Consider the following 27,215-nt stretch of genomic DNA (forward strand, 5'->3'; position numbering starts at 1 on the left):
CGAGATGAGGGATCTTTGTGGCACTGGAATTGTTCAGTATCATTACTGTGGTGATGGAGATATGAGGACCTATGCAGATGATAACATTTTTATAGAACTTAACACACACATATACACGTGAATGAGTACAAGGAGACCTTAGAATATGTGAATAAAATTGGTGGATTGTATCAATATCAATATCCTAGTTTTGCAAAATATTACCATTGGGGGGAATTGGGCATAATTTGCAAGGGATGTCTCTATATTATTTATTACAAATGCACGTGAATCCGTAATTATGTCAATAAAAATTTTAATTAAAAATACACTTAGTTAAAAAATAACATAACCTATGATGAATTTCTAGAACTTTGGAGGTACTCTTAACTGATAAGCATCCTGGTTGTTGAATTGGTATGGGGGGAGGGGCATGGACAAAATGAGTCTCTACTCACTAGCATGAATAAATAAAGTTCATTTCTTCATCATGTCGTATCTGAAAGCAAATTTAGAAGAAATCTCTAAAGGTCATCATATTCATCTTCATGCTTTTCCAGAATTAAATTTGAACTGCATTAAATGTTGAGGATCAATTTCTATTCATTCTAAAATTATCAGGTAAATCTTAGTGTCTTTTAAAACTATAATTTTCTTCTGCTGGCTCTTTAATTCTGAATGTTGATTAAATTCTATATTTGGATGTTCAGATAAATACATTATAAAGCATACATGATAGAATATCTTAAGGAATTATGGAAAAGAGGAGTGGAATATAGAACTATTACATAGCATATGTAAACACAAGTATTTACTGATGTGAAAATGTATGAAAATACTTTCATTGTTGCATTACTGTACCAGACGATTTTTTTTTCCTACTGCCTAAGATCTAATGTAATGGACAACAATGAAGTCAGTATATTAGTTAAAATTGGTGACTAGTTGGCTCTGATAATAATGTTGATATCATAGGGTATTTTCACATATTTGTATAGCCCCGATATTTAGCACAGGTAAACTTTGCAAAGCGCCTATCATTATCAAGAAACATTGTAAAATAAACAATATACATTTTCCTTTATATGAGCTTCCCTGAAGTCTTTCTGCTCAAGATGGGAGATTGAGCACAAACTTTACTTCCTCTTCTCCTTGAAGCCTCATTAAACTATAAAAAGTATTTAAAAGATTTAAAGACTTTCCCAAGTAAAGTTGATAAGGTTTGCTCTCAACACAAAAGATATTTCAGTACGTTCCTCAAAGACAAATTGCAAACAAAAAAATGACGATTGAGGAGCCGGCCCTGGGGTGTAGGGGTTAAGTTCGCGCGCTCTGCTGCTGGTGGTCTGGTTCGGATCCCGGGCGCGCACTGATGCACCGCTTGTCAGGCCATGCTGTCGCAGTGTCCCATATAAAGTGGAGGAAGATGGGCACAGATGTTAGCCCAGGGCCAGTCTTCCTCAGCAAAAAGAGGAGGATTGGCATGGATGTTAGGTCAGGGCTGATCTTCCTCACACACACCCAAAAAAAGATGATTGATATAGAAGGACATAGGAAATCATATCCACAAAATTGTGTGGAAGGGCTCTGATTGTGCAGGACTTAGGCCTGTCTTGCTTATTTCCTGAAAAACGCAGGAGTCACAAATGCCAAGTATAATGAAGGGTGGGGGAGAAACATAGTTCTAAAACATGAAGGTAGATGGAAACATTATAGACAAAGTACTTGACAACTCCAAACAGTCATAAATCTCTCCCAACAATAGTGCATATTCTTAGAAAAACTGAATGTAAAAATTTTTAAGAAACTCTTAAATTAAGACGTCTGGGAGAATGAACCTTGGGAGCTTGTGATGAAGGTAGCCTAAACTCCTGCCATCTATCTCTGTGCCTTCTGAAGCCAATGGTAGGGTTTTCTATATCTTCATCTCAAAAAGTGGGAGTAATTGTAGCCTATCTATAGTTATCAAGGGCAGGAATAAACATGTCAGTATTCCACATATGTTAAAAAGACAACAAAGGGAAGAATTATAAAATTCATGATAAAACATGAGGAGAGTGGAAAAAGAGGTAAGATTGGCAAACCAGTAGACCCTCATATACCATAGGAGAAAATCAAGATAAAGCCTAGTCATACTAAAACAACTAAAATATTACAGATAGGTTTTTATCTGTAAAGAAGGGCTTTGAGAAGAGAATGATAGGAAAGAAGAGAGGCATATCAATTTTGTTTTCACTGCTTTTGCACTATTTGCCTTTTCCCTCAATGTGCATATATTATATCAATAAAAATGAAAATACGCATAATCAAATAATAAAGATGATATGAAGACATGTATGTAGAGAAAGAAACAGTCTCATTGAAGAATATATTTTTAAAAGAGGCAGAATATTTTCATTTAGAAGTTTCAGTGTTATTCAAGACCATGCAAAAAGATTAAGCACATATATGTTGCATTAAGATGATCATTACCTTACAGATGTCAGTTATTAAAACAAAGTAGCGATTTCCAACACTATTAAAGAGTCTTGTGACTTACTGCAAGTATCCTTACATCATTAGTAAACTGAGCCTAAAATCCAGTAGTTCTGAAAGATACTAATTTAGGATCATTTCTATAGCTTTAAAAATACTGCTATCAGAATCCTATTTGCACATTTCCTGAATTAACTGATCTGATGTGCAGTCTGGGCTTGAGGAGTTTTAAAAACTTCCCACCTGATTCCAATATCCAAACAAAGTTGAAAACTACAGCTATGTACCTTATTCATATTTGTCCCATAGTAATATATACTAGATCAAAGCTTTGTTTTTAATTAACCCGAATGTAGCATATACTTATCTTGTTCTTTTCAACGTTTCCTGTAGACACCAAGAAAAATGCAGCTGCAAAGTGTAGAATAGAAATAACTTATATGCAAATTAACCACCCTCCAGAAAGAGTCTTTAGTCTCCACAGCTGCTCTGCACATTGACGCTCCTCCCCTCGGAAACATAAATATTTACTTAATGTTGTTTGTGCTGATAATCGATGTGTAATTAGATATCACTTTATCCTTCTATATCTAAACGTTTATAAAAATAGTAATAAAACTGAAAACTCCTCATGGTCAATTTAATTCAATGGAACAATAACAGGGTTCAAAGATCAAGAGAAAAATGGCAATGCTGGGGGGAAAAAAAAACCTAAATCCGTAACATAAGTCATATATGTATGACAGAAATGTAACAAGGAAAACATATATATGTCTCTCTTATAGCATTTCCTTTCTGCTTGGTGTCCTCTTATTTTAATTAAAAGTAGTTTGCATTGCGTTGAATACTATAGACGTGTTTAATACTTCTCATAATTTTGATATAACAATAGAAAGAACCCGTGCATGCAAAGCAGCTGATGAACTGAACAAGCAATTACCAAGAAGACAAGATGTTCCAGAACAAGTTTATGAATCATTACTTTTAGCCATATATGTGTGTGTGTGTGTATATATATAACGCAATCATTTTCTTCAAAAAAAGTCGGTGGACATTGAAGTGAGTTCAAAAAAGAAAGATAGTGACCTCTAATTTTTTGGAATTTCTTTTTATTTTAAAATAGGATGAATGATATTTAATATATCTTGGAGACACAGTGGATAAATAAAATAATGAAGTAAAACAGAAGTGAAATATATTAAACATTCCCATACAGTGTGGAAATTATATTTATGTGCTGGGCATATGTGTTTATACGTGTGTGTGTTTTTGTGTGTGTGTATGTAAATGTGTCTTTTATGCACCTCCATCTTACCTTGGAAAAACTGATACCCCATTGTGAGATTTGGTAGAAAAGAGAGTTCTGTCTCAATTACGGAAACTTCAGAAGCCAGACTCTGCATCTTTCCTGCTTGGGGCAGCCAGCCCTCTAAGGGACAGATCAGATATTATTCATGGTTGTGCTCTCAAGAACACAGCAGCAGTAGCAGTGCCAAGTCCAGGGGCAGAAGTGTCAATGGCAATGTTCTGTTCCAGTTGTTCCTGGGGTATCAACTTGGCTGCATTTACAGCCACCAGCCTCCCTTGGTTCCTGCTTTATTTCAACACTGACTCACCAGCCTGTCTGCCAATTCTGTGAGCTATCCAGTTTCCATCTGGAAAGTTACTTTTATGCTTAAATTACTCTCAGTCAAATTCTGTTGCAGCAAGAAGGTGATCTACTAAATTATGCCTTTGAGAGCAAGCACCCACTCACACTCCCACACATACAAATACATTGAACAATAACAAAGTAGGCTATTTGAAACCAGAGAAAAGAGAGTAAGACTTGACTCTTCCAGTGTTTATAGCATTTTTACATATTAGAGTCAGGCTTTTCGATCCATAGTGTTTAACCTCGTTCTTTATGCCTATGATTTTATGTGGCCTTCACAGACTCATACTTTTGCATATATTGCATATGAGGCCAAGTTTCCTTCCTGATCAGTCTAACCTGGCACTGCCCAATATTGTAGTCAATAGCTACAAGTAGCTATTTAAGTAATATAACAAATATTCAATCTTTTAGTTGTTCTAGCCACATTTTAAAAGTTCAATAATCACATGTGGCTACTAGTTACCATAATGGACAGTGCAGATATAAAACGTAACCATAATTGCAGAAAGTTCCGTGGGATAGCACATTATGATAATTCAATCTTCCCAATGTTTAAATCAGAAATCCAGACTTCAGCTATATGAAACAGGTTGACTGTCAATCCAGCACAACGCTTGAATCGTAGTCCAATAAGGCTCAAAGAAAAGATGTATGCCTTTTCCAAAAAATAAATTTATCTTATTTTATATTTTTCTACTTTATTTTGTTTTTTGTTTGTTAACCAATGTAGATTGTTTTCAACCAAAGGACTCTAATGGATAGGGAAGCTAGTACCTGGAAACAGAAGGTTTAAAAAGACAGACCCTAAAATGTGGAATTGACAAATATTTGGACACTTAACATCCCTCCAAATTTGGCTGTAAGCAAGGAAATTCTTTTCATAACAGAGCATAGAAACTGACTGAACTGTGGCCTGCAAATTTTGGGACTTGGACTCCACATAGTTTATGAGATTGCAGCTTTAGGGAACAGGTTACAATCCTAATCACATCACTTGTATCTCTAATTCTACCTGTACCTAAAGCCTGTGCTACTTTTCGGGTATGCAAGCTAGTAAATTATTTCTCATTGTTAAACTAGTTTCAGCTGGTTTCCTTCATTAGCCAGCAGGAGATTACTAAGCAGTACAAACACTGTGTCCGTCACTAACTCAGATGGGAAGAGTTCAGGATGAGTAGCATGTTGAGGAACATGTAAATTCTCACATAATCTGGATTATTGGTGGCTAGGGGGCAACAATTAAAAGCGTTGAAGAAGATGAATAGGTCTATAACAAACAAAGAATCCAAGGAGTCACATTAATTTATAGCCTTCTTTCCCAATCACTACTCAATCTTCTTGAGTCTGAGTCAGCCCCCTGTACACTGCTAAAGCTGTTCAGGAGAAAATAACTTCCTAGCTAAAAAATTAACTGTGAAAAATACAATTCTCTTTTTTTCAATTTTTAAATGTTTTTTGGTTATTTTTGTGTTTTTTTAACCACTTTATTAAGCCATAACTGACATACAAAAAGCTGTACATATTTAATGTATACAACTTGACGAGTTTGGAGAAGAGTATACATCTGTGAAACCATCACTACAATCTACGCCATAAACACATCTATCATCTCCAAAAGTTTTCTCCTGCCCTCTTTATTATTACTATTATTATTATTTGTGATAAGAACACTTAACATGAGATCTACCCTCTTAGCAAACTTTTAAGTATACAATATAGTGTTATTTTATTCTCAGTCAAGTATCAGATTTCTTGTGCACTTCCTCCTCCTTGATACTTTTTCCTTCCTTATCTACTGCGATTACTCTTCTCCTCTGTTGTTTCTACTTCCTCTGTAGAATTTCATTTTCAAACTCTTTATGCAAACTTAGTTTTCTCTTTCCTCACTTTATGTTCCCTAGAATTCCATTCTGAGCCAAGAGTCTATATATGCTTCTCTAAATTTTTATACTTGGCTTCAATCACCACTTAAACCCCAGTGTCTCCCATTTCTACTCTTTAGCCCACATCCTTCCTCTAGTATTCTGTGTCCCTCTATACCTGCCTACCTGCATGCTGACAAAGCACCCTGGACACAGCCCGCCCAAACCTACATCCATCACTCTCACTCCCAGACATGATCCTCCTCCTTTACTCTTGGGCCCCTCTATTTAATGAGGAGCCTGCCAATCATCTTCAAATGGTCTTGCATCCCCATTTCTCATTGTCAACAGATACAAAATCTCGTCAACTCTATATCTAAAAAACGTTTTAATCTGTTTCCTCCTTTCAATTTCTTTTGCAATTACCAAATTCAAGTCTAGATTAGTACAATGGTAAAGTATCCTCTCAGCCTCTGAACTTGTTCTAAATGTCTCACGTTGCTTCCCACTTGAAAATCCTTTAGTTCATTCCCAAAGGTTTCTGGATAAGCTGTAATCCTCTTTGAATCGCCTATCAGGACTCTGTAGCCCATGATGGTCTCTAGCTTCATCCCCACTCCCAATTCTTAACATGCACTCTGTGCTCCAACTGCTGTTCTTGTATATCCTTGAATGCTACTTATTTACATTTGATATGCCATTCCTAAAAGTCCATTGCAACTGTCTCTTAACCAATACAATTTACCTGTCTTCTTTTCTATCAATGGCAAAATATTAGTTTACGCTCTTCCTCTTCTGAGCAGCCTTCCCTAAACTGATCTAAGTATGTCACTCCTCAAGTACGTCACACCACCATCCTGTGTGCTTAGCACTGTTAGCATTGAATAAGCAATGCCTGGCACGGTTACCAGAACTGAGGAGGTGCACAATAAATTTTGAATGAATGACTATGTCCTAAATTGTCTTCAAACTTTGTCAAAATAAACTCAACTGTAATCAAGCTATAGTTCCAAGCAATGCAAACCAAAGGCTATGATTAAATTAGTATATTTTAATTTTTTATATTTCATATTATTTGATTATTAGTCTAGAAAAAGATTTTACACAGTATGTTTTAATTTCTATGAATATAGTGACAAGTAAATCATATATAGAAAACAAACAATCCTAGAGGAAAGAGATAGGTTATATTTCACTCTAATTCTTGTAAGAAATGCTTGATATTTTCTTTATGAAAGTTAAAAAAAAAAAAAACTCTGGATGTATTTGAAGACCTTCTAAGCTCAACCTTCAAATTAAATGCCTTTTGCTATGTGAAGTCCAGGGCAATTAAATGTTCAAATATTCATTGGATAAAAATCCATAAAATAATGAAACACATTTCCTGCGAATAATCTAACACTTCTTCCATTTCCTTAGGGCAAATACATGCTGAAATAAATCAGTCTATAGTTAGTTATGAAGTGCAGTAGGATTTTTGGAATGTATATTTCTACGCTTTCATATTTGGGGAACATTTGGATTTTCATCTTTACTTCCGCATGAAAATATTAAAGCATGGCAAAAGAATACCGTTATTTACATCCAGAAGAAATATTACGAAGATTATCTAATCTAAATCTTGCTTTTGTGCAAAGAAAAACCTGAGGCAAGTTATGACCATAAAAAAAGCAGATAAAGCTAATAAAGACATGTCTGTTACTACAAACAATTAAAAAGGTGTACAGAAGTTAAAATATGATACAGCAAGCTAGAAACTGTGAAAGAAAGTTCACTGGGGAAAAGGAAGAAAGAGAGGACTTAGTACCAGGTAGATCATTTCCAACTGGCAGCCAGCCTGATGCCTCCAGGGGAAATTAAACTAGATAGAGGCCCTGGGCATCAAGAATTTGGCGTTTACATCTCCTGAAGATTAGGAACTATGACTTTCAGTCTCCTCAAGGTATAGAATTAGAATGGAGATGTCTGAAGAAAGCAAGACTACTTGAAAACAACTCCATGAAATAAGAATTAGACTATCTACCCACTAGCTTAAAAAAAGTAGCAAGGAAGCCTGTGATCTGTTAGGAGTTCCTGATAGGAAAAAAGATTTCTGCGATAAATTGAAACCCAAACCTGCAGCCCAGATGGAAGGTATGCAAGTTTTATTTTTTAGTGTTGTTGGTGTTCTTGTTGCTGTTTACATTAAATGTATGGACAAGAATCAGTAGTTAATAATTAAAAATTAGTATTTATTAAGATTCACGAATCCAATTGGTTGTCAGTAGACAAAAGATAAGTGGCTACTAATATGTCTCAAACTATAGTTTGGAGGATTTCCACCAAAATCCCCATTAGCACTTACCCCACACCACTGAAGATGAGTGTATGTAAAATCAAAAAAGACATACCAGAATCATATCTCCACAATGGATAGTGAACGGACAAAAGAAGTATACAAATTCGTCAAGCACACACACACAAAAAAATAGAAAATTTGAACAAGATTATTAAATAAGTGGTTTGCAATAATTAAAGTCATAAGAGATGAAACAGAGGTCAAAAATGAAAGGACAGGTCATTATATAAAAAGGAGAAAAGAAACGAAAAAGAACTAGAAATTTAAAATACATTCAAGCTAATATTCACTTTTAAGTCAAACAATATGCTTAACTATTCAATTTGGTTGAAGAGAGTATAAGCATGCTGGAAATAAATCTGACAGAAATTATATCAAATAGGAGTTTCAGAATGAAACAATAAATGAGGAAGAAGAAAATTCAAAGAAATAATGGATGTTATATATCTATAATTAAGTATAAAAATCCTAATAATTATACAAAAAGTACTGATTCAGTATGTGATGGATTGAATTGTGCACCAGCAAAATTCCTATGTTGAAGTCCTAACCCCCAGTACCTTATTTGGAGTTAGGGTCTTTACAAAGGTAATCAAGTTAAAATAAGGTCATTAAGGTGGACTCTAATCCACTATGACTGGTGTCCCCATGAAAAGAGAAAACATGGACACAGAGAGGCAAATATAGGGAGAACACCATGTGAACATGAAGACAGCCGATTACAAGCCAAGCAGAGAAGCCTGGAAAAGATCCTCCTCTCAGAAACCACAGAAGAAGCAGACCCTGGCAACATCTTGATTTCAGACTTCTAGCCTCCAGAACTGTGAGACAATAAATTTCTATTGTTTAAGCCATTCCACTTATAGTACTTTTTTATAGCAGCCCTAGAAAATTAATGCACAGGCCAAGAAAAATAGAAAGCCAAAAAAAATTCAGAGCCTGGACATGTTAGTGAATCTACAGACCACAAAGGACACCGTGATAATCCTGAAATCAACCTAAGAGAAAGAGAAGAAATTTAAAATGAAATTACAGCAGACTTCTCATCATCAAAAGTAGAGTACACAATATATCTTCCACAAAACAATAATGTGAAAACTTATCCTAGAATCCTATACACCAAAAAATAATGATTTAATAAAAAAAGATAGAGAGTTTGCAGCGCTCATAGGGTGAATAGAAAAAGAAAAAGTAACAGCTGTATATAAGTAATAAGGAAATCAAACCAGGAAGGAGAACAGGGGTAGAAACAATAAAGAACAAAGAAATTGGTAAACCTGTATAAGTCTAAGATCAAATGTTTAAATGATTTTAATAAAAATTAAATATCTTGAAAGTACTTTTAAAAAACAAGGAAATGAGATACTAGACAAATATAATAAGAAAAAGCAGAAAGTAATTAGTGTTTAAACATCCTAAGGTCTTTGTGTTGTTTAGGATAACTGTAAAAGTATCAACTTTAAACTTATAAAGGATATCTGTTAAAAAGAAGTAGGGAACAGTCATACCTCAGAGTAAGTAAACTGAGAGAAGTTTGATACAGAAGCAAAGGTTAAAGCAAAAGTTAAACAGTTGTTAAATATGTTAGACATAAAAATAAGTATACACTTTTACATTAATACTAACCTCAATAACAGTAAGAAGAATAATGAGTGATTGGGTGGCTTAAAAACAACTTGGCACAGTAGGCATGTAAAAAGTATAAAACACAATAATGTAATCAAAATTTGATAATTCTATGTCTTTGTTTTTTAGGAGGTAGGTAGAGATATTAAGTTTTGACATGTGAAGACGAGAATGCATGCAATACATTAAGACAAGCACAAATATCAAAAACATACAACATAAAGCTTCTAAAACAGTGGAGAGAGATTCCAGTAGAAGTCATTATAGTAGAATAAAAAGAGAAAAAACAAAAAACATAGTGAATGTAAAATACAAAATAAATTGGTAGCAAAAAGTCCAAGTGTATTAGAAATCACAGTTCACATAATGGAATAAAATCATCACTTAGAAAAATGAATTGTCAGTAAAATAAATATTTTCAAATAAATATGTCAATAAATTGTCATAAACAAACTAAAAGTTAAAACTCATCTGTATGTGTTATAAACAGACACATTATAAAATACACATATTTATAGGGATACAATAGCATGGACAAAATATTCAAAAACATTTTGACCAAGAGAAACATTGAGGATGTTAATATCAGATCAATGGCACTGTTGCCATTTTGGGCTGGATAATTCTCTGTTGGGTGGGCGGGAGCTGTCCTATGTGTTATAGAATGCCTAACAGCATCTCTGGCCTCTACTAAGTAAGGCCAGTAGCACCACATCCTTACTTGTCACAACCGAAAATCAAATCCACAGTAGAGCTTTCCTGGAACCTTGGCCCTTTTACCTTATGTGGGCCCTTTTTTCAGCTAAAACGATGAATTCTATTTATAAGTGTATTACTATAAAGACTAATATAATTCTGGCTGATTTATACTCATTTTTATATTTAATTCTGATTTAAAAATGCGTTAAAACCTTTTCCTGGGCCCTTTAAGTATCATAGACCTTAGTGAATATGCCAACTGTAACGAATAGACAATTTAGCCCCAGTGAAAAATGTCTCCCAACATTGCCAGATATCCCCAGGAGTTAAAGTCAATGCTGTTTTAGCACCACTGATACATATACACACACACACACACACACACACACACACACATGTACACAGGTGGGTATTTGTATAGTAATATGAAGTTCACCAGATGAATAAAAATATATGCTGTGCCCATATGTATTATGACTTTAAAAAAAATTATAAGTATGGCATTAAGAAATACATTAATTAAACTTTTTAAAATTATTTAAACAAAATATAACTTATTCTTTAAAACTATAACCTTAATGAAATCTGATTTCTCAAGAAAAACATTCTTTTTATTTATTTTTTTTTTGTGAGGAAGATCAGCCCTGAGCTAACATCCGTGCTAATCCTCCTCTTTTTTGCTGAGGAAGACTGGCTCTGAGCTAACATCTATTGCCAATCCTCCTTCTCCTTTTTTTTCCCCAAAGCCCCAGTAGATAGCTGTATGTCATAGTTGCATATCCTTCTAGTTGCTGTATGTGGGACACGCGGCCTCAGCATGGCCGGAGAAGTGGTGCGACGGTGCACGCCCGGGATCCGAACCCGGGCTGCCAGTAGTAGAACGCATGCACTTAACCGCTAAGCCATGGGGCCAGCCTCAAGAAAAACATTCTAAATCACTACAAATTAAACAAAATATACATCAAACCAAATTATTCTTTTATGCATCCAATTTCTTATAGGACTGGATCTGAATAGTTAAATTTCCATGATGACTATGGAGAAAGTTCTATATCCATATGGAACTGTGTGTCATAATTAATTTCACATGACATCATGTCATCACATTGTCATTTGTACAAAATTCAAATGTCATGTTTTGATACACGGAGTTTTCCATTTCAAGGAAGCTATGATAAAAATGTTCATAAAACTATCATCTTGACAATATAAGATGACAACCTGGACCTTTCCTTGCTGTGTATTTAGTTTTTAATTCAGAGTTCATGATGATATTAAATCTATCATATATTTTTTTTCTGAAGCCTGAACCTTCCCTATCCTTTTTACAGGATTTATTCTCTCTTTAACCTCAAAATCATTTATTTAATTTGAAACTACAGTACTCCATATTAAAAGAGATTTGAAGGTTGGCTTTTAAAGAAAGAAAAAGTATAGAGTACTGGTGGCAATAGTAATGATGAGAGGGGAATTTCATGCACTATATATTAGAAACTGATTTTCATTAAAGAATCAGATATCCTACAATTTGTTCTTTGGCACCACCATAACTAATCTCACGAACATAAAGAGGTCACTTAACTGTTTCAAGGATCGTTGCTTTCTATTACTTAAGGAGTTTGGCAAGATGATTTCTTATTTCCTTTATATTGCTAGAATTCCTGGCTTACTCTCTATAAGTTTGTTATTATTATTTATTTATTTTGGTGAGAAACATTGCCCCTCGGCTAACATCTGTGCCAATCTATCTCTATTTTGTATGTGGGACACTGCCACAGCATGACTTGATGTACAGTGTGTAGGTCCACATCTGGGATCCAAAGTGGTGAACCCAGGCCAGCGAAGCAGAGTACACGAACTTAACCACTATACCACTGGGCCAGCCCCTGTTTGTTATTGTTTTTAATAAAGCAAATTGAAAATAATTATCTACCATCTACACTTATCAACTCACATACCTACAGGACATGAGTAGGGAGGAAAGGAAGAATGGTAGAATTTTAGTAACTAAATTCTTAATAGATATAAGCAATATATTCTACATGTTATGGTTTACATCTAGAAAAAATTCCAACAGTTATAAGCAGATATACCATAAATGCAGGAAATTGAAGATGGAGAATATAATTCATTTGTTTATTCTGAAAATTTTTAAGTTCTTATTAACTTTTATTATCTAGTATATGTTTGATGTCAATACAGCCCAAAATCTAACATAACGTTGTTAATAGATCAGATATCTTAGCCTAAAACACACTGCTAACTAGGAACATACTTTTTGGCCTCTTACTTCTTGTTTATGATTTTTTTATTCCATTCTCTTTAATTATCAAATAATGCAATGTGGACAATATCCATTTACAGATATGTTGGAATAAACACAGTGTTTCCTTTATTTCTTATATAAGAATGCTTGGCCAGTTAAAGAAGTCATCTATAATGTTTTTAAAATGAAAACAGTATGTATTTATGTAGCAGATCATCTAGCTAATTACAAGCAGTTACCACTTGAAATATATGAAGTTTATTGCTAGTAGTTGTGTGTTAATAGACATTTCTAATGTATATCCTTAGTTAAATTGTACCAGTTACATATGTTTAAATATTTCTAACATACACCATAAGAGTCAATACACTTTGCAATTATAATCGCTGCATCTAGTATATATTCTATTGATAAACATAAAACACATACACAATACAGCCAAAGGCTAGTGGCTAAAAATAAGAATTCAAATGTATTTCAAATTAGAATTTCTGGTCTCTAACAAAAGCAATTCCATTATACACGATTCTTTTTATTCAACAAGTAATAGGTTCTAAAATACATGATAAACTGTAGATATTAAGGCATGAGGAATGCATTTTTATCCACTGCTACTAATTCTGAACAATATCTTCAAATTTCAGAAGACTCCAAATCAAATAAAAACATAATTTCAGCCAAAAATGCTAAGCATTACTATATGTTAAAATAATAAACTTCTATAAAGCAAAAATCATAAACAAGTCAAAAGACAAATGGCAACTGTGAAAAAATTATCGGTAATTTATATCACTAGCAAAGAACTATTGCACCTATTATATAAAGAACTCCTGGTACTGATAAGTTAAAGAGACTAACGAAAGAATATAAAATCAAGGGCTATGAAGAGTCAGTAAAAAATAAATATTTATATCCACATCAAATATGAAAAGATGATCAATTTCACTCATAATAAGACAAATGTAAATTAAAGATACACAGAGATGCAACTTTTCATCTATTATATTTGCTAAATTCCGAGTTTTACAATCCCATCTGTTGGCATTGCTGTATAGAAATAGTCACTCTTCATTTTTTCCGTTTTTTTTGTTTTTGCTGAGGAAGATTCACCCTGAACTGACAGCTGTTGCCAATTTTCCTCTTTTTGTTTGAGTAAGATTCACCCTGTGCTAACATCTGTGCCAGTCTCCCTCTGTTTTGTATGTGAGTCGCTGCCTGAGCATGGCCACAATGAGTGGTGTAGGTCCGCACCAGGGAACCGAACCTGGGCCGCTGAAGTGGAGTGCACCGAACTTAACCACTAGGCCACGGGGCCAGCCTGAAATAATCACTCTTATACATCATTGAGAAAGGTGCAAATTACTACAATACCTATGGAGGAGGATCTAGTAATATCCACCAAAATTAAAGATTTATTTATCCTTGAAACAGAATCTCACTTCTGGAAATCTCTTCCATAGATATACCTGTATGTATGCTAGGTGATGTGTGTACAAGGACATTCATTACATTATTGTGTGTAACACAACAAAACAACAACAATAAACACAAAAACACCAGAGTTAATAAGCATTCATTAAAATAACTATGGGGGAGGGGGACCCCAGTGAAAGTGGTAAAGACCCCGGAAAAGTCTCTCTTCCATAAAAGCAATGATTAGTGAGAGAGATTTTTGTTTTAATAATTTCAACAACCATTAACACAAGGTTATACTTTATGGAGTACTTTCTGGAGAGTTACCATAGTTGATCATTACAACAGGCACTGAGATAGATACCGTGTGGATAAAGATGAAATAGTCCCAGAACCTGCTTCCAAAGCATTCACAGTATACTAGGTGAGGCAGACGTCTCAACCAGAGGCTCACAAACATTTCCTGTAAATGCTCGTCAGTAAATATTTTAGACTTTGTGGGCCTTACTCTCTCTCGCCACGACTCAATTCTACCACTATAGCTTGAAAACTGCCATATACATTAAATAAATGCATGTGTGTGGCTGTATTCCAATCAACACTGTTTATGAAAACTGAAATCAGGGTTTCATATAATTTTCAGATATCACAAAATATGATTTAAAATTTTTTTTCAGCAATTTAAAAAGTGAAAAAAAAAAAAACTTTTCAGTATACAGGTAATATCAAAACATGCAACTGGCTGAATTCGGCATACAGGCTGTAGTTTAACTGACCTGTCATCTAACCACAAACCAAACTTTATAATATACTTGAATTAGCAATAGAAATATCAAGCAGTATTTCTCAGTTTTACATGTAAGGAAACAGAAATGCAGGGAAGTAAAGAGACTTACTGGTTGTAATACAGATATTAAGCAGAGAAGCTATAACTCAAACCCAGCTCTTTACTCACTAATCATTATTATCTCATGAAGCCAATGAGTCTACTCCAATGATAGGTGTGATGTATGACACACATTTTAGGATGTGTGTGATACTTTATATAAAATTATGTTCTTAGTTATAATGGGTTTCATTCAGCACTGTTCAACCCTTGAAAAATGAAAAATAGACTAGACGGTCTATGTCAGTTTTTCCATGATTTTTTGCAAAAAAAATATGATTTTAATATCAGAACTGCAATGTATGATTATTATTTTGTTTGTTAAAAGAAATTCCTGCTGGCATTTCTGTGACAGAGAGGGGTAAAGGAGATAATTTTTAGCTCTTTGGAGGTGTCCCTTCTCATGATTATAGAAATTGTAATGATTATCTTTTATTCAGGAGTGCTTTGAAAATATATGGCTAGTTCATTATGAGTGTATTTATTATGTATTTATAAGTGTTGGATATAAAATCACTTCTTAAATAAAAATAATGGGATAGGAGGGAATTATTTTAAGCACATACAGATTGTTAAGCTTTGCAGGGCTTTTTTAATTGTCACAGTTTATGTATGTATGTATGTATGTGTGTATGTGCATATGCGTGTATGTATGTATGTATGTTGGAGGGTGGTGGGCGAGAGGAAAGAATCTGTACAATTAAATTAGAATTGCTCATAAAAACAGATGGTAATAGAGAGAAAGTCTATGAGTGAGGGACCCAGGAAAGATAGAGATTAAGAGAACCACATCCTGGGTGTGACCCTTTATATTTGTTCATCAATACCACAAACAGTAGAACAGATACCAATTTCCACAGCACCTCCCCAAACTTGAACATTTTCACAGACTTCTCTCATCTCCTGATGGGTAACAAGCTCTCTACCATATGTTCATTGGTACCTGAGCCCAGAAAGATCCCTTGGAATTGATCTAACTATCGAGGCTTCATCTTTTACTAAAACTAGGTGACCCAAGAGAAAATGAGAAGTTGTCTGACCTTTCCCTTCCCCTGTCTAGCCAATTTTATTTTTGTTTTTTAGTTAAATAAAAATGACAAGAAATAGGCATAACAAAATATTTTTCATAATAGAATATTTTTTCCTTTCGGTGTACTCCTAAAGGGGAAAAATTTTTCTGTTCCTTTTTTTCTCTCTTTTTCAAGGATTGAAAGGATTATAGAAAAAGGATTTTGAAGTTCATGGCAAAAATAACTTTCATGTAATTCAACATATTATGTTTTAATTTTAGCATATTTGTTTCCATTTACTTCATGGAATACTTTGTAGGGAAAAAAGTATATGATGAAATTGAGTCTTTTGTCTCATTTTAATCTGCATATAAGAAAATGATATAGTTGTCTCGGATCTTTTTTCGTGTTCCATATTCTGACTCCACCGCTCCTGCCTTGTATGGAAAATACAGCTGCAACCCAGTGCCTGTTGGATGAGGGTTGGAACAGATGGCTTGTGATTCTGTACTGCCTACACATTAGGGAAGCACCAGGATTTGGATGGAGTACGATTTTTTTTTTTTTTTTTTTTTTTTTTTTTTAGTACTAACAGTGCTAAAGTGAAAATAAATAGTCAAGTAGGGAGATGGAAGTCCCTGAGCCCACAGTCACGGAAATTCTACTGCTGTGCTTCCCGTGTCTCCCAAAGGCACTGAACAAACCTAAGTGTGGCTGCTTCCAACCATCGGTAATTCATCAGAAGAAGGCCTCTCCACTTCCCAATCTATTCTTTACCCTAGAGCCTAGATGACACAGGCTTAAACTGCCCCATATTACTGAGTACACAATTTCCTAAAGGGTTTGATAAGCCATTATATTGTCTTATCTGTATTTTGGAGAGAAAGGGAAGTTGGTTTGAAGTTACTGATCATTTTATCAACTTCATTCTTTTGGGATTTTTAACAAAACTGTACATCCAGTGTATATTTCATCTGTATTTAAAATATATCAGATTTTTATGGAAATTAATTTGGAAGATTAGAAAAATATTCATGTGCTTTTAAAGACTAACTTAAATTTGAATACAGTCTCTGTAACAATTAACAGAAATATATTAGATGTCATGATATGTTTTCTTTTTAGCCTCATGTGCATCAGCAATCGATAAAAAAAAATCTGTAAATATCAATGTACCAATAAATGACAATGTCAATTCCAATATACCTTCATGGTAATAAAGACAAAATTACTTAATTGTGTGTTCACAATTAAGTGATACGCTGGGAAAGAACATTCAGTCTAGGACACATGGACCAGTGTTCAAGGAGATGTGACATGATTGGTAAAGTTCATTTTTTACAATCATGATTTTGAACTGTCTACTATAAGGAAAACCATTTTATAATATAATCCACTTCACGTTCCATGTCTCTTCAAATCCAACTCTAACTCCATCCTTATCTCTCCCCACAATTTCCCAGAAGAGGGGGAAAAAAACCCAAAACAATAAACAAAAACTTACTTTTCCAACATATTGTGGATCTGGTCCCATATGTTCTTCTAAAACAAAGAACTGATTCCAAACCCATCCCCTTTTGGGACGATGGTGGACTTCGGTTTCACCTTCAATGTGTTTGGTTTCGTTTCTGGTCACCTTGATGGAGCTGTGGCGAGCAGTTCCATAACACCTCTGCACAAAACAGAGACACACTAGGACTGGACAGATGCAAGATGTGCTCGTAATTTTCATTGTAAGATAACTTTCCAGTTCACAGTTTTCTTTCTTTTCCTTGTCAGCTACAAATGCTTAGTGAGCATTCAAGAGAGAAGCCAAAGCCTCTTTTGGAAGGAGAGTCCAAAGTAAATTGTTTAGCGTGTCCATGATTTAACTGCCCATCAGGGAAAGGTCAGACTACATTTACATCCTGAAACACCTGGAGAATCAAAGCTGTAGTTGTCTGATTCCAAATCTTCACAGTAGGTGAACAAGGGCAACCATTTTCTACCTAATGGAAAGAGAGAAAATTATATACATTACAAAACATGTAGCTTTAAGTATTTGCTCTGAATGCACATTACACTATTTTGCACCGTGATGCTGATAGGCAAAGAATATATGTAAATCCTTTTGGAAATATACACAAACATACATTCACACAGTCACGAGTAAGCTTGCACACTGTGCACATTTTTACATGGAGGCCTCTCTAACTGTACTATTAATTCTCGGTTTTATATGTGTATGTATTCATATATATTTTATACATACGTATATAGTATAGATGTATATAATTGAGGATATGCATATTCTTTGAAACAACAGAAATGCAGCCTTACGAGTGTTGAAATGCTCAGAAATTGACCATGAGTATGTGCACACATCTGAGTGTAGTATGATCTCTTACAATATGTGATATATTAGAGACTCCATGGAAAGTGCAAATTTTTTGCTTGTTTTTGTGTTTATTTTGTTTTTGTTAGATGGGATACAAGTTCGCTAGACATAACCACACATCAGTTACCTACTGTATATGACTCACTGAACTTCAACAAAATACTTTCTAGGGTTGAAAATTGTCACAGACCATCGCAACAATCAAGTAGGTCCTTAAGTTGCTTAGTAAGTAAAATAGAAGAAAATAAAGCATAACAGAAAAGAAGATGGCTGAAAAAAAATGTATGCAATTGAAAGTTACTCCATGCTTGGGGATCAGATTGGCACAATTGAATATGAGTTAGAACATCAATTGACTAAATCGTATCTTGTATGGATTTGATAGACTTGCAGATAATACTCCAGGGTACCATCTTCACCTATAGGCAAGACCAAGATGGATACTCAAGCTTGGGAAAGACACTACATATAATTCCAGCAGCTATGTAAAAAAGGTGTAAGGAAGTAAAGAATGGTGGCAACAATAACTGAGGTGAAAATTCTTTGATTTTCAAATAGGAAATGTCAAGGACTTGGACTTAGGGTTTAGCATAATTGGGCAATCAAGTAAAACTTGAGAATCATTTCTGGAAGACAAAAGATAGGATTTGGGAGGGAAAAAGAGGACTCAAATTATTAGCTTATTGAAAACACATAAAACTGTGTAGCAAGTTTGGCTGTATTTTTATGTATGTGTGTTTCAATACGTGTTTAGAAAATTATATTGATTCAAGATATGCCCATTCCATCTACTAAAAAATATTAGATAAATCACTTTCTCATTCCATAAAATTCACCCCTATAAATCAGTACAAACCGAAATGTAGATCTAAATGAATTACAAGGTGGTTGACGTGACAATATAAATGATTTTAAAAATTGAATATAAATAATCAGTCATAGCATAATTCTTTCATACAATTGAGAAAAATGTTTACAATGAGTTGGGGATAAAAAAAATCACAAGTCCCAGAGTAAGCAGCTTTTCTTTATCAGTATTTCTCCCCCCAAACTAGGGTCAATAATAATATTTACTTCACCGGTTGTACAGGAATTGTATTGGATTAGTATTGGGATTTAATTTTAATCATCCAGCAAAGATAAATTGAAGTTTTTAATATTTTATGAAAGCAAACATACATTTTTCATTAATTTAAATTAAAATGAATCAAAAACGCTAACATACAAAAAAAGAGCAATACCATTCTAGCTCCAACTTGGTAAGAACACTGGAAAGAAAGTAAAAAAACAAAGGTTTTCTTCTCTTTTTTTTGACAATCTAGTTATAGAATGAACTTATGTGAATCATCTAATTTCTTTGAGTCTCAATTTTCTCATTTACTAAAATTTGTGGCTTGAATAGCTACTTTTAATAAATTCTTTCCAGTCTATCTAGTAAATTATTTGGATAATTTTATATTAAAGTTTTTTATTTATCAAAAGATTCTTAATTTTGAAGTCACAGATTACAAAATAAAAACTTTACCTAGTCTTTCTTCTTAGAAGTTGATGAATATATAAAAGGTATTGTCTTAATACTTTCACACCATTTGGTGTGATTTTTACGTGAAATTAACATCTTTGTCCTTTATGCCAAGTTGTTTAACAAAGCATAATTCATGAGTAGAAGGTTAAGAAAGTGGCTTTTGTAATGTATTATGGATATGTAGAATGAGTGTTTTCTTTACAATAATGATCTTGTGTGGCATTCCAAAAATATATGAATGCATTTTAATCTATATATGCATTGTGTGTTTATGAATCTCTATTATGACAATTATCAAAAGTGATAAGTAAGGCTCTGTGGAATGAAAAAGCAAGTGTAAACATCACTACTGTACTTTTGAAAGTGATTTCATTTACTACATAGGGAGAGGACAGAACTCCAAGTACGAAAATTTTCTGTACGTCAAGAAATCCATTACTGCATAGGTTAGAAAGAGTTAAAATGCAAATAATAAAATAAACCACTGATTTGGACTAAAACCATAGAAATATGTTGTAGACATTTGCTATTTTTTGACTAAGCAGCATTCAAGCAACCTTCCTGTTTTCATGGAACACTCCAATATATGAATTCTGATGAACACAGCCCTGACTTTGACCTCTGAACACCTATGGACCAGATACTTGCTTCCTCTAACCTTTTAGCTAGAACTTGCACCGATGACTTATGCATGTTAATTATACGTTCCAACACCCTGGAGCAAATAATGGATGGATGTAGGAAAACTGAGAAATTTTTCACAGTAGTGGTAAGAATCTCAAGACCCAGAGGGCACAGTGGGGAGTCCAGCAGCTATGAGAAACAGAGTCCAGAGGCAGTTGCATGAATTGAGTCATTCTAGATACACGGTTACAATGGCAAGTATTTGAAAGTTTTTCTTACTGCCCAACTTCTATTGGTTCTTATTTCTTGCCCAACCTGATTCTTAAGACCCCTCATCAATTTTCTTCCAATAAATTTATTTTACACAAGAATATACAATATTCTTCCAATAAATTTATTTGCTGCTTTCCATGGCCAAGGTTGACCTCTGTTGTCCGAAATTAAGAACTTTCTCTGATAAAAAGCATGACTGTCATAATATTCCAAAAAGAAAGTAGTTTCCAAATAATGAATTACATGCAGTAGTGTGTAAAGTAGACCTCTCTCCTCTGTTTGGTACTTAATCTAAGTGATCCAACATTGCTTCCAGAGACTGGTCCCCTTGCTTTTGTAACTACTCCCTCTTCAGTAGTAAAGTTAATAGCACTGCACTATGAGTCAAGAGGCATGACCTCAAATGTTCATTTTGTAGAAAACTATCACATTTTTATGAGGATTTTATTCTCTGAGCTTCACATTTCTCATTTATGAATAAGGATTTTCATTGAATTATCTTTAAACATGTTCAGCTATCTAATTCTTTGAATTTATGATTTAGTAACTGTGTATCATTCACAAACGACTTTTCTTACTTATGCTGAGTTTAATTATTTAATCACCCATGATTAAATAATTAGTCCTTTATAGCTCTTCAGTACAATGACTCCCTCAGAGATCTCTGAGGAAACGCCATTCTCAAAGAAAAGGATTCTTGCATTTACCCCAAATGATATTACTTGTCACTTGGACCTTTGACTTTTCTTACGAATTAGTTCTTAATTTATAAACCTAGGCCTCCATAGAGGTCTAGAGGATGCTTTCTGTTTGCGTTTTTTAAAAAGAAGTTTCCTTCGCTCTTTTTCTTGTTTTGAAAATGTCCTTGTAAAAAATACTCTGTCGACTTTATTTCACAAAAGTATCATTCCATTCTCCCTATGTGTGGGGTGATGTAAGATATTATTTCACATGTTCAAAAAATCTAGAATTGTAGTTGCCACCAACTTCTAAACTTTATCATTATATATTAATGGTAGGAATTTATCTGACTTTGCATAGAGCAAGCCTAGCTTAAATAGAAAATGTCAAAGAAGGTAAAGCATAATGGAAAGTTCATACTTTTTGGAATTACTTTCATTGTGAGATATATTAGGCATCTTGTGTGGTGGAGTACATGTCAATGGAAGCATGCCGCTCAGTACACAGAAGGGATCTTCCCAACTGTCAAACCTGTAAATCCATCAGATGAGAAGGCTGTTCTTTATGTGAGATGACTCGTCTTAAGAATAATGGAACTTAACTTTTCCATGATGAATAATTTAAAGCCATCATAGTGTCAGACACATTTAAATATAAGGAAATTTATATTATGTTTGAATTCTGGAGTACTTAAGGTGCAACTTACAAAAGCCATTTTTTAAGCTTAATTAATAATTATTTATTACTTATCTATCTATGTATGTATATGTATATGTGTGTGTGTTTGTATGTGTTTGCCTTCCTGATGTTCTAAAACCTTAACGTTATCCTTTGGGTTTGTGATTACAGGCATAACTCCCATTACTGGCAAGATACAGTCTCAGGTATATGTCTGACCCTAGAGCTATGGTTTCCATCATTTTAAGATCCAATGACCAACAATTTCAGTATCATTCTCTTGTTCTAAGTCTAGTTCGTGTTCAATTTCTAATGATACTGACTTCTGAATTTTTGTTTTACCTTCCTATCCCTTACCTTCTATTTTTACTATTCATAATTTTGTTTTATTCTCTCTCAACTGATAATTTATCTGTTTAGTAATTAATTTTACTCTTCTCTGTCTGTGTCAGTTGGATTACATAGCTCTTGCTTTCAGTCAAAATGCAAATACTCATAAACCACATGGAATTGTGGAGGGCTTCATCTAAATTTGTTGCAAGGTTATTTTCCAAGTTGATTCTGAAATCAATATTGTTAACTTCAGAATATTCTCATAGTTCCAAGGTTTGGATATAATAAATTGTGTTTGCTTGAAGTGGGTATATATGTAAATATATATAATATATTTAAAATTATCTTAAAGTGTGGCTCTAAAATATAATGAAATATTTAAATAATAATATAAATCAGAAAGCATTAACTTTTGCATATTCTGTTTTTCTGTTGGAAATATTCACTTAAATTCCATGGAGACAATGATGAAAACACTGTGCCCATACAGGCATTATTCTCTGACATGGCTCATTCAACTCTGTTTGCCTTAAAAGCCTTACTCTCCAAACTCCGTTTAGTAAAACCTACCCTCCGAGGCCTAGACTAAAGGGTGTTTTTCCACAAAGACTTCTCTGCTTTGGGAGAAAATTCTCTTGGGTCTTTTGTGTTTCTGCACATCTTCTGAACAAGAAGCATTGACAGTTTTGTTTCATTCTATCTTTTCAAGGATATTTGTATACCAAAAGCCTTGGAAGAAAGATAGAACTTTCCTTGGGGGCAGAGGCTGGATTTGCTTTCTGACTGGATTATAAAGATAATGTCTTCCTTTAAGACAAAGATTGGAGAAGTGTGCTAGCTGACCTCATATATGACGGGGGATTTCAAAGTTCAGGGTTCCTTAGCCATGACCCATACAGAGTTTTTGTGTGGCACATATCTGAGCTGCTTCGTTTTACTCCATGGGATGTAAGAAGCAAGGGAAACTGATGCTGCCTGCTGTGCTATGGGTAATAAAGTCTTTTGTCTCTGATCCAGAGTCTCCAATCTTCTGCCAGCATCTATAAAACTATGGCAGCCAAATTTATTAGCGTGAAAGTAGGGTAAAATCTCAAACTCTTTTTCTTTGTATCAGATTTTCTTTTGAATTCTCACATCATGTCTATGTATTTTCCATCTCCTGTCTTAGCCAATGAAGTACCTTTCATATTGTCACCAATAAGTAAACATTTGTTGAGTGAAGGAAAAATAAATGGGAAATAGACAAATTAATTCAGGGTTTGTGCAGCAAAAGTGGTATTAAAATACAGAGTTTCAACTTAGAACATTTAATTGTAAGAATGTGTTACAGAAAAGCTTTTTAAAAGCATGTTTTGATTTGGTTAACATTACACTTTGTTTTTCACTTAAAAGCCTGTCACAATCAAAGAAGCACAAATACTGGGAAACAAAGTTACATTTCATCAATAAAATCCTGCTTTCTCACTAAGTTCCTTCTAATACAGAAGAAATTAAGGAAGCCATTCAAATATTGAGCCAAATGTGCATTAGTAAACTTTGCAATGGCATATACTGTATGCCATTATGAGGAATATCTTATTCACTATATGTATTTCAAAATATATGTATGAACATTCCTACTATGTTGACTAATAGAATTAAAAAGAGGCCATACATTTTGTCACTCTTCTTCTGTGTCAAGATATACTTCCTTATTGTTAGATTAATGCAAACATAATTATATAGAGTTGAGTTTTATTTTAATTTATATATTCTTGAAATTATGCACATAATTAGGAAGAACGATGTCTTGAAGGCATATGCAAATGTAAGATGATATTTACAATATTGATGTATTTGGCCACAATAGTTAATATCATTGAATTACTTCCAATTTTCATGTTGCTGATTCCAATCTTCTTAATGCCTAGTGGACATTATTGAAAAAATTAGAAAACAAAAATAGAAGAAGAAAGTGATGGAACCAAATGCAATGTTTCCTTATCTGTATATGTCAGAGTGAAGAACAGATATTTTGAATTTCTTCATGTCTTCCAAAAATATTTCCACCTATCACACTATTTTATGCTTTATGTTCTTGTTGAATATATGTATATGTATACGCATATATATACACACACACACAGTTAGGCATCACTTAACGGTGGGGATATGCTCTGAGAAATGCACTGTTAGGCAATTTCATTGTTATGCAAACATCATAGAGTGTACTTGAACAAACCTAGATGGTATAGCATACTACATACCTAGGCTATATGGAACTCATCTTTTTTTTTTTTTTTTTTTAAAAAGGCTGAGGAAGATCAGCCCTGAGCTAACATCCATGCCAATCCTCCTCTTTTTGTTGAGGAAGACTGGCCCTGAGCTAATGGTACTAAACTTATGGGACCACCATTGTATATGTGGTCCGTGGTTGACTGAAAAGGCATTACATTACAATATGGCACATGATTACATATATACATGTATACATATGTGTGTGTGTGAATGTGTGTGTATATATATATTTTCATTTCACATGAAAGAATTTCATGAAATAAATTTTAAAATGGTCATTCAGTTTGATATAAAATATCAAAAAATACTAAAGGAATTGTACTGGTATAGGGACTCCTAATGGTCTCACTGTCTGATTTCCGTCACTGAGCATCCCATAGGTCTTGCCAAGTATAAGTCTCTGTCTCCCACTTCCTTAGAATAAAGACTACATTTCCCAGCATCACTTGTAGCTGAGTATGGCCCAATTATTGGGTTCTAGCCAATGGCATATAAGCTGAAGTACTATTAACTTCTCAGGAAATTTCCCTAGAAGACTGTTGATATGCATCCTGTCTATTCTCTCCCCTTCCTCCATCTTGTCACTTGAATCCTAAAGGTGATGGATGACTAGAGCTCCTTTCGGACCATGAGAATAAATGTCACAGCCTTGAGATAGAGGAACCAAGCAACTTGATCTCAGAGAACACTATGGCGCAGAACTGCCACATGAGCCCTGGGCTTCCTTCCTCTGAGATCAGTTAAGAGGGAAAATATTTCAGTCTTTTTTAAAGCCACAGCTATTTTGTGCTTCTGTTACTCAGAGCTGAAATTAACCCTAATTTAACAGCCATTGAACTGAAACAGCACATTCTCCATGGCTTTGGATTTGCGGAAGGGTTTGGGAAATAAAGCACAGAGGAAAGAAAGAAAGGAAAGAAAAATCAGAGAATAAAAACATGGGAAGATGAGGGATGACACTCTATTCTAAATTCCAGAGAACTTATTTTTGGTGACAGTCTTCTCTGCGACTTTTATCACAAGTTTAATGCGCAAGTCTTGTTTTTCCCTCTCTGTGTCCTCTGAAGTCAGAAAGCACACTCTATGCTATATCTGGGTCATCCACAGCACACAGCACTGTGCAATGCAAATGGAAGGGGTGATATTTGTCCAAAGGTCTCCCTCAGTGTTTCTCCCTTTGAAATCTATCTCTAGCTACACACAGTTTCCTTACCTCCCTGCTTGAAATTCATCCAAGTCTTTGTATCACCTCCAGGAGAGAATCAAAAAACTTTCACATGAAATTCACAGCTTTTCAATATTTGGTGCCTTTCCACTTCCCCTCTCATCCTCAGTGTCTGCCCAGGAAACACCATGACCCACCCATATTTTACCAGGCTCACCACCTCTTGAGTATGTTGTGCTCTTGCTAGCCTCATGCAAACAGTTTCTTCTAAATGAAAAGCCCATTTCACTGTTTAAATGATCAGTGAATCAACAGTCCCCAAGTGAGTCTTCAGAGTCCATCCACTCTGTTCCCAAGTCCCCTGTTCTCCCTACTGTCTGGAAGGAGTTCAGAACACATCACCCCAAAATATGCCAGTCTAGCATATCAATTATTTTAAATTAAAGTCACTTGAAAAGCAACAGGTGCAAAAAGTGCACTCTGACATTCCTTAAAGCAGAAGATAAAACCCCCATGTAAAAGATGTCCTCCCCATACCAGAAGGAAAGAAACAGTCTTATCACCAAGGATGGGAAGTTGAGGCCAAGAGAAATCTGTACAAAAAAACCTTCCTAAAGTAACTCTTATCTTTCTGGTCACTTCTCTACCCAATTAACTAACTATCCCAAGCCCTTTGCCTTGTCACTTTTTCACAATTTACTACTCTTTGCCCAATTCAGTATATAAGTATCTGGCTAAAATTGCTTCTTTGGGTCCTCATCTCCTTATGCAGGTCCCATGTCAGGTAAAACTTATATTAAATAAATTTATATGCTTTCTTTTGTTAATGTCTTATTACAGAAACACTAGTCAAGAACCTAAAAGGTAAAAGGCATGCTTTTTTTTTTGTCTGCCACAGTCACATTTATCACATGAATTATGCATTTCCTTGTCTGTCTTCCAAACTAAGTTGTAACCTCCTGCCAGAATTTAAATTTAATCTCTATATCCTCAGTGATTAGCATAGTCTGGTGCTCACCGTCAAGAATCCGTTGAATGAACAAATAAAACCAGGTTTGTGTTGTATCAGTT

The 27,215-nt window shown here is 34.3% G+C and overlaps 1 protein-coding gene across 2 annotated transcripts in view; it reads right to left on the reverse strand.

Moving 5' to 3' along the window:
* CDH18 (cadherin 18) overlaps positions 1-27,215 on the reverse strand; it is a 466,620-nt gene that overhangs the window by 287,630 nt on the left and 151,775 nt on the right. For both annotated transcript variants that reach the window (XM_004422693.2, XM_087443160.1), the window contains exon 2: positions 17,716-18,199. In XM_004422693.2, the coding sequence (XP_004422750.1) occupies positions 17,716-17,943 (228 nt within the window). In that variant the 5' untranslated portion in view covers positions 17,944-18,199. The remainder of the gene's footprint in view (positions 1-17,715; positions 18,200-27,215) is intronic.

The sequence above is a fragment of the Ceratotherium simum genome, chromosome 18 (genome assembly GCF_057802395.1).
Source record: "Ceratotherium simum simum isolate JZ-2026a chromosome 18, ASM5780239v1, whole genome shotgun sequence".
Classification (NCBI taxonomy): Eukaryota; Metazoa; Chordata; class Mammalia; order Perissodactyla; family Rhinocerotidae; genus Ceratotherium; species Ceratotherium simum.